Here is a 9,739-nt window from a genome sequence, read left to right on the forward strand (position 1 = left end):
AGAGGAGGAGGAGAGGAGGAGAAGAGGAGGAGGAGAGGAGGACGAGAGGAAGAGGAGGACGAGAGGAAGAGGAGGAGGAGGAGGAGGAGGAGAGGAGGTGAGACTGGGCGGGGGAAGAAGAGGGATCGAACCAGGAAGGTGAACCGCAGAGAGAGAGAGAGAGAGAGAGAGAGATCTTATAGTGTCTGTAGGCGCTGTGTGTGTGTGTGTGTGTGTGTGTGTGTGTGTGTGTGTTTACAGGAAGTGATGTCATCACCAAGTCCTGCCAGGAGAAACAGTTCGATAAAAACACAGCAGCTCCTGTTAAAACTCCTCCTCTTTTCTTTTTTCCCTCCTTCTTCCTCCTGCTGCCGCTTCAGTTCCTCAACTCCGCCAACCTGCCGGAGGAACACACCCGTCAGACACACACACACACACACACACACACACACACACACACACACACACACACACACACACACACACACACACACACACACACACACACACACACACACACACACACACACACACACACACACACACGCTACTGATGCTAGCAGCAGCATAGACTTATAGAACTCAGAGTTATAAGGAACTCTAGGACCCGAACTCTACTTCTATAGTTCTATGTTTTTGTTCTCTCTGGTGTGTTCGATGAGTCACAGCGCCCCCCCCAGGCCTGACATGTGTACTACACGTGTACTACAGGCCTGACAGGTGTACTACACGTGTACTACAGGCCTGACAGGTGTACTACAGGCCTGACATGTGTACTACACGTGTACTACAGGCCTGACATGTGTACTACATGTGTACTACAGGCCTGACAGGTGTACTACATGTGTACTACAGGCCTGACGTGTGTACTACAGGCCTGACAGGTGTACTACACGTGTACTACAGGCCTGACATGTGTACTACATGTGTACTACAGGCCTGACATGTGTACTACAGGCCTGACATGTGTACTACAGGCCTGACAGGTGTACTACATGTGTACTACAGGCCTGACGTGTGTACTACAGGCCTGACAGGTGTACTACACGTGTACTACAGGCCTGACAGGTGTACTACACTTGTACTACAGGCCTGACAGGTGTACTACAGGCCTGACGTGTGTACTACACGTGTACTACAGGCCTGACACGTGTACTACAGGCCTGACAGGTGTACTACAGGCCTGACGTGTGTACTACACGTGTACTACACGTGTACTACAGGCCTGACACGTGTACTACAGGCCTGACGTGTGTACTACAGGCCTGACGTGTGTACTACAGGCCTGACGTGTGTACTAGAGGCCTGACGTGTGTACTAGAGGCCTGACAGGTGTACTACAGGCCTGACAGGTGTACTACAGGCCTGACAGGTGTACTACAGGCCTGACAGGTGTACTACAGGCCTGACATGTGTACTACAGGCCTGACATGTGTACTACAGGCCTGACAGGTGTACTACAGGCCTGACAGGTGTACTACACGTGTACTACAGGCCTGACATGTGTACTACAGGCCTGACATGTGTACTACAGGCCTGACATGTGTACTACAGGCCTGACATGTGTACTACAGGCCTGACAGGTGTACTACAGGCCTGACAGGTGTACTACACGTGTACTACAGGCCTGACATGTGTACTACAGGTGTACTACAGGCCTGACATGTGTACTACAGGCCTGACAGGTGTACTACACGTGTACTACAGGCCTGACATGTGTACTACAGGCCTGACAGGTGTACTACACGTGTACTACAGGCCTGACATGTGTACTACAGGTGTACTACAGGCCTGACATGTGTACTACAGGCCTGACATGTGTACTACAGGCCTGACATGTGTACTACAGGCGTACTACAGGCCTGACATGTGTACTACACGTGTACTACAGGCCTGACATGTGTACTACACGTACTACAGGCCTGACATGTGTACTACACGTACTACAGGCCTGACATGTGTACTACACGTACTACAGGCCTGACATGTGTACTACACGTACTACAGGCCTGACATGTGTACTACACGTACTACAGGCCTGACAGGTGTACTAGAGGTGTACTACAGGTGTACTACAGCCCTGCAGGAGTTCACAGTGATGTTTTCTCAGAACGCCGGCAAGACAAAAAATGGTTTAGGTTTGTGTGGGCGGGGCCTAAGTCCCGTCCCCACCCCCCCCCCCTATATGGACACCCTGCAGACCCTGCAGACCCCCTTACCGGCGGCTGAGCTGCTCCTCCTTGTCCTGGACCCGGGAGCTCTCCCCCCCCACTGAAGTGGCCCCGGCCGGCAGCTGGCTCAGCTGGTCCATGACCTCCAGACCCCCCTCCTCGGCGATCTGGTGGATCAGGTCGTCCACCTGGTCCTGGGGCGTGGTCAGGGTCATGGCGGAGCTCATGGAGTCCTCCATCACCTGGAGGAGGGGTGGAGGGGGGGTAAATACAGTGTGTGTGTGTGTGTGTGTGTGTGTGTCTGCAGGGACTCACGGAGGTGTGGACGTCCAGGTTCTGGACTTGAGTTTCGAACTTGTCCATGACAGCAGAGACCTTCTGCAGGTCCATGGAGTTCAAAGCTTTGTCCAGCGCCTTGGTCACCTGACCCATGTTCTTGGTGACCTGGGGGGGGTGGGGGGGGGGGGGAGAGACCCTCAACACCTGGAGCCTTCCAGAACCTTCAGGACTACTTGGTGACTCACCGCCTTCATGGTGACGGCCGTCTGCACTTTGGACGCCACGGCGTCGACCCGGGACGACATGCGGAGCCAGTTCAGACCCTCGTTCTTCTTCCGGATGGCGTTCTCCGCGTACACACGGGCGCAGTCCACATTCTTCTGCTGCAGCGCCTGGAAAGGTGGAGGAAAGGTGGAGGAAAGGTGGAGGAAACATGGAGGAAACATGGAGGAAATGTGGAGGAAACGTGGAGGAAATGTAGAAGAAATGTAGAGGAAAGGTGGAGGAAATGTAGAAGAAATGTAGAGGAAAGGTGGAGGAAACATGGAGGAAAGGTGGAGGAAATGTAGAGGAAATGTGGAGGAAACAAGGAGGAAAGGTGGAGGAAAGGTGGAGGAAAGGTGGAGGAAATGTAGAGGAAAGGTGGAGGAAATGTAGAGGAAACAAGGAGGAAAGGTGGAGGAAATGTAGAGGAAAGGTGAAGGAAAGGTGGAGGAAAGGTGGAGGAAAGGTGGAGGAAATGTAGAGGAAACAAGGAGGAAAGGTGGAGGAAATGTAGAGGAAATGTAGAGGAAACAAGGAGGAAAGGTGGAGGAAACAAGGAGGAAAGGTGGAGGAAATGTAGAGGAAAGGTGGAGGAAAGGTGGAGGAAAGGTGGAGGAAATGTAGAGGAAAGGTGGAGGAAACAAGGAGGAAAGGTGGAGGAAATGTAGAGGAAAGGTGGAGGAAACAAGGAGGAAATGTAGAGGAAATGTAGAGGAAAGGTGGAGGAAACATGGAGGAAAGGTGGAGGAAATGTGGAGGAAATGTAGAGGAAAGGTGGAGGAAATGTAGAGGAAAGGTGGAGGAAACAAGGAGGAAAGGTGGAGGAAATGTAGAGGAAAGGTGGAGGAAAGGTGGAGGAAAGGTGGAGGAGGAAACAAGGAGGAAATGTAGAGGAAATGTGGAGGAAATGAGGAGGAAACATGGAGGAAAGGTGGGGGAAATGTAGATATAAAACGTTCATTTTATTAAAAAAAGAAATCTAAACTATATATCTTAATAATTGAGGCTTTTATTATAGAACTGGATTTTTTAAACAAATATTGTGTCCTGTTTTCAACGACACAGTTAAAACATAAGAAGCACAAAGGAGGTTTCAGGTTTCTTTCTTTCCTGAAGCGAAGCTTCGTCCTTCCGACTAGAAATTCCCGCTGAAAGCAGCTCAGTTGAACCTTTGATCCTCGTGATATTTTCCACTTTCAACCAGGAAGTTAAACAACAGTTACATTTCCAGCCTCTCACCATGTAATGGAACCACAAAGACGAACGTTCTGACAGTTTCACTGAGAAAGAACAACGCATTTACACTCGAGAGGAACATTTCTGCACAACAACTCACATCACAACTAAAATCCCTTTGCAGTGATGAACACGTGACCTGGTTTCCTCCGGAGGTCAATAGACGGACTCACCTTCTTGACTTTGACTCGCTCCTTGTCCGCGTCCTTCTCCGCCTTCTTGGCCAGCCTCTCCAGCTGTTTGGAGGTGAACTGCAAACCGAGAAGCCAAACCACAGGTTAGAAATGAGCGGAAGGTTCCGGTGCGATCGGACCGGACGAGACTTTCACAGACGTACCTTGAGCTGGAAGAGAGTTTCTGCACAGAGACGGGAAAAAAACAGCGTTAGTCACATGTGGACATTCACACATTTCAGCAGCTTTTACCGTCATGACGTCGTGGAATTGGTGGATTCGTGTAGTTTGTTTCCTTTTCCTTTTTCATGTGATCAAAAAGAAGACATCGTCCCTACGAGACGCCAGTTTTATGTCGATATTGCTCTACTGGGCATGTGATATAAAAACAAAAACAAAAAAACCCACACCTATTTATTACTCAGTTTGCAGATCGATTAGCTCGATTAGTCATTTCAGTGATCATGTAGTAGGTGACGTCACAATATCTCCAGGTCCACAGCCCAGAAGTGCATTACGTCACAAGACAATTAGTTTAATTATTGATGACAAAGTATTTTTGAGGCTCGACTGCCTCTATGAGGCTTTTTCAGGTATTAATTAGAAACAACACTTGTGCCACAATCAACTTCTCTGGATTCTAATTACTGGTAACCACTGGTAATCACTGGTAACCACTGGTAATCACTGGTAACCACTGGTAACCACTGCATTGTGTACATGTCTTGTTTTTATCTCCATTCATGATCTCGCTTCGTGTCATAAACTGTCTCGAGGAGCTAACTAATATAACTCATCGCAGGCTAGTGTCAGATGACGTCACTGTCACGTGCTGAGAAAACCCTCACAGACAGTAAATCGAACGCGGCCCCGGTTGAGCCCCAAGCGGGGGTGAAAACGAGGATTTATTTGGAGAGAAGGGTGAGAACTGGGGGAGTTGTGTTAGCCTCGCGCCCGGCTAACAGGCTAATAATCATAATGTTCGCCGCCCGCCTCGGGACGTCGCTAAAGTTCAGCGGGACGGAGGGTCGCGGGCGTGGAGAAGCGGGACTCACCGTCCATCCTGCGGCGGCTCCGGGTCCCGGTCGTCGCGCTAAACTACACTTTCTTCAGCTCTCCGGGGAAACGATGTGGATTTGTTTTGGTGTCGCGGCGCTCACTTCCGGGTTCTGACGGCGACCACGTGACCAGAATTCTTCTTCTTCTTCTTCTTCTTCTGACGGGTGCGACCTCCCGCCAACTAAATTACACCGCCATCAAGTGTCACAAAGCAGAACTACAACAACATAGATAGATAGATAGATAGATAGATAGATAGATAGAAATAATAATTAAGAGTAGTTAGGGACAAAATTATATGTGTAAAATTGTATGTCTGTATTTCTTTGTCTATTTTATCCATCTACCTTTACTAAGTTTCTAATTTCACATGTCTATGTATGTGGTTTGTATGTATAGAATAGTCTTCACTTCTATTTAAAACCAAAGGTTTATTTTGAACTTTCACTTGTTTTTCTTTATTTCTTATATATATATATATATACACACACGCATACATATACATATATGTATATATATATACACACACACACATATATGTATATACATATACACACACGTATATATATACATATACACATACATGTATATATGAATATATATATACACACACAAACACATATATACATATATGTGTATATATACACACAAACATATATACATATACACACACGTATATGTATATATATACACACATACACACACACATTATATATATATATATATATATATATATAAAATTTGGGGCGTTTGAGGAGAAACTGAGCGTCGAGTTTTTCTTCTTCTGGACTTTGTGGAGCGTTTCCCTGCACTGTAAATCCTGCAGGTCTTTCTTTCTGGGCGTTGAGCCACCCTGCAGGGTGAGTGTCGGTCACCCAGGCGGTGGGCGGGGCGAAGACTCAGAGGGGGCGGGGCCATGGCCAGGGGGCGGGGGCAGGGACCAAAACCATGGGGCTGATGAGACCGGAGGCTGAATGAAGCCTGATGGGATCTGCAGCCAGCCAGAGTGAAGATTCAGGTAGGAACAACACACACACACACACACACACACACACACACACACACACACACACACACACACACACACACACACACACACACACACACACACACACACACACACACACACACACACACACACACACACACACTCTCTGCTGGTCAGGAGTCTGTAAAGCTGAGTGCCTCAAAACATCAACAACATTAAAAACCAGGAACTTGTTCAGTCGCTCTTATTGTGTCTGTGTGTGTGTGTGTGTGTGTGTGTGTGTGTGTGTGTGTCTGTGTGTGTCTGTGTGTGTCCAGCCCCTGGTTCACTTCACCTGATCTCATGCTGGAGATACTGTGACCTTCAACTGACCTCCAGGTCAGCTGACCTAAAAGTGCTGAGTGGAGGATCTGCTGTGTGTGTGTGTGTGTGTGTGTGTGTGTGTGTGTGTGTGTGTGTGTGTGTGTGTGTGTGTGTTTCACAAAAAGCAGCAGCACCTTTTTTAATTGGCTTGTACTAATTATTTAAGCCGCCGTGTTGAACTGAAGCCGATGACGAATTAAAAGCAGAACATCGCGTCTCTTCAAACTTTGTTCTGTTTTTCTTCTTTTGATTTAAATAAACTTTTCTATTCACGTTGTATTAATGTCAAGTTCATAAAAGTTAGTTTCAATAGTTAGAATAATAGTTTCTATCATGTGATTTTCCACAATTTAACCCTTTTATTGAAATTAATACGTGACACAAAGCTTAATATTATATAATTAATTAATTAACCAGCCAGCCAACCAACCAGCCATCCAACCAGAAGAACCAACCAACCAACCAACCAGCCATCCAACCAGAAGAACCATCCAACCAACCAATCAACCAACCATCCAACCAGAAGAACCATCCAACCAACCAATCAACCAACCATCCAACCAGAAGAACCAACCAACCAACCAGCCAACCATCCAACCAGAAGAACCATCCAACCAACCAACCATCCAACCAGAAGAACCATCCAACCAACCAATCAACCAACCATCCAACCAGAAGAACCATCCAACCAACCAATCAACCAACCATCCAACCAGAAGAACCAACCAACCAACCAGCCAACCATCCAACCAGAAGAACCATCCAACCAACCAACCATCCAACCAGAAGAACCATCCAACCAACCAATCAACCAACCATCCAACCAGAAGAACCATCCAACCAACCAATCAACCAACCATCCAACCAGAAGAACCAACCAACCAACCAGCCATCCAACCAGAAGAACCATCCAACCAACCAACCAACCAGCCATCCAACCAGAAGAACCATCCAACCAACCAGCCATCCAACCAGAAGAACCATCCAACCAACCAATCAACCAACCATCCAACCAGAAGAACCATCCAACCAACCAGCCAACCATCCAACCAGAAGAACCAGCCAACCAACCAACCAACTAGCCATCCAACCAGAAGAACCATCCAACCAACCAATCAACCAACCATCCAACCAGAAGAACCAACCAACCAACCAACCAGAAGAACCAACCAACCAACCAACCATCCAACCAGAAGAACCAACCAACCAACCAATCAACCAACCATCCAACCAGAAGAACCATCCAACCAACCAATCAACCAACCAACCAACCAGAAGAACCAACCAACCAACCAGCCATCCAACCAGAAGAACCATCCAACCAACCAACCAACCAACCAGCCATCCAACCAGAAGAACCATCCAACCAACCAGCCATCCAACCAGAAGAACCATCCAACCAACCAATCAACCAACCATCCAACCAGAAGAACCAACCAACCAACCAGCCAACCATCCAACCAGAAGAACCATCCAACCAACCAACCATCCAACCAGAAGAACCATCCAACCAACCAATCAACCAACCATCCAACCAGAAGAACCAACCAACCAACCAGCCATCCAACCAGAAGAACCATCCAACCAACCAACCAACCAGCCATCCAACCAGAAGAACCATCCAACCAACCAGCCATCCAACCAGAAGAACCATCCAACCAACCAATCAACCAACCATCCAACCAGAAGAACCAACCAACCAACCAGCCAACCATCCAACCAGAAGAACCAGCCAACCAACCAACCAACTAGCCATCCAACCAGAAGAACCATCCAACCAACCAATCAACCAACCATCCAACCAGAAGAACCAACCAACCAACCAACCAACCAACCAGAAGAACCAACCAACCAACCAACCATCCAACCAGAAGAACCAACCAACCAACCAACCAGCCATCCAACCAGAAGAACCATCCAACCAACCAACCAACCAACCAACCATCCAACCAGAAGAACCAACCAACCAACCAACCATCCAACCAACCAACCAACCAACCATCCAACCAGAAGAACCAACCAACCAACCAACCAGCCATCCTGAAACACCATTGTTGAGAACTGAAAACTCCTTTGATCTAGAACCTAAAACCACACGGTTCCGTTGTATCTGGTTAAATTTAGACACACAAAGAGAAAAAACATTGTTGTTTTTCCCCACAAAGACATTTAAATCACCTTCTGACTTCCTTTCAACTAGAATCAAAGCCTTCCAGTCAGGATGATGTCATAAAGACCCAGGGGGCGGAGTTAGTCCGGGCAGTAAACAGCAGTCTAGTGAAACAGTGACGAGTTACGGTGACGCGACGCTCACGTTCCAGAGGTTTTCCCCCCCCCCCCCCCCAGAGGGCGCCGTCCCGCCGCAGCCCCCCACGGAGTGCGACCCGGCCGCCTCCTCCTCCCGCCAGCCGCTCATCGTCGTCACGGCGCCGTCGCGCGACGACCTCCACGCCACGCCGTCCAACGTCACCATCGCCGACGCCGTCAAGGAGCGGCGGCCGGCCGCCACCCCCATGGTGGTGGGGAAGAAACTGGTGAACACACACTGACTGTGTGAGGAGGTAAGGGGGGGGGGGGGGGGGGGGGGCAGTAGGGGGCGCCATCACATCCTCAATGAAATGAAAACGTCATAATTAAATAGTTAAAAAATAAAACAATCTTCATCAAGTATGTAAATGTAACAAATGATTTAAAACCTTCATTTCATGTTAACCCTATTGGACTGCACACAAAATATTAATTCAATTAAATATTAATCTGTGACACACGCCTGCCGGCACGTGTAAAAAAAAAAAAAGTATTAAAAATTAATTTTTTTTGTGTCGAACTGTTTGGTTAGTTTAGACTGAAAATTGTGTTGAAATACGACAATCCAGTTCTTTTTTATGTCCCACGTTGATGAATGTCGTCGTTCATCTTACCTGTTCGCACAGATCGTTAAAACAAACTCTACTAAACTTGTGAACATATGTTATGAAACGGTTCTGATAAAATACCTGTAAATTCAGATAATTGGGGGGGAAAAAAGCTGCAAAAACAAAAAAATATTACCTAAAAATATACATTAAGGCTTTATAAAACAATTGATATCATGTGAACACAGATGATTAAAAAGTACATGTAAACAAATATTTCACAAAATAAAAAGGTAAACACAGATTATTAAAAAGTGCATATAACCAAATAATTAACAAAATAAAAAGGTAAACACAGATGATTTAAAAACT

At 47.2% G+C, this 9,739-nt stretch overlaps 1 protein-coding gene across 1 annotated transcript; it reads right to left on the reverse strand.

Moving 5' to 3' along the window:
• Positions 1–217: 217 nt before the first annotated feature.
• On the reverse strand, positions 218–5,280 carry chmp1a (charged multivesicular body protein 1A). Its single transcript, XM_080504429.1, has 7 exons — positions 5,158–5,280; positions 4,267–4,286; positions 4,103–4,180; positions 2,675–2,821; positions 2,466–2,594; positions 2,199–2,392; positions 218–377 (listed from the first exon to the last, which is right to left on the reverse strand). Exons 1-7 carry the CDS (start codon positions 5,162–5,164, stop codon positions 356–358), a joined length of 597 nt encoding a protein of 198 aa, XP_080360555.1. The 5' UTR covers positions 5,165–5,280; the 3' UTR covers positions 218–355.
• Positions 5,281–9,739: the final 4,459 nt, after the last annotated feature.

Source organism: Blennius ocellaris (assembly GCF_963422515.1).
Source record: "Blennius ocellaris genome assembly, chromosome: 11".
Classification (NCBI taxonomy): Eukaryota; Metazoa; Chordata; class Actinopteri; order Blenniiformes; family Blenniidae; genus Blennius; species Blennius ocellaris.

Excerpts from the sequence above, each read along its gene's own strand:
- chmp1a (XM_080504429.1), bottom strand. Across the intron at positions 2,595-2,674 it reads CGGCCGTCACCATGAAGGCG|GTCACCAAGAACATGGGTCA; the intron begins GTGAGTCACCAA and ends CACCCCCCCCAG. Across the intron at positions 378-2,198 it reads GAGGAGCAGCTCAGCCGCCG|GTTGGCGGAGTTGAGGAACT; the intron begins GTAAGGGGGTCT and ends TTCCTCCGGCAG.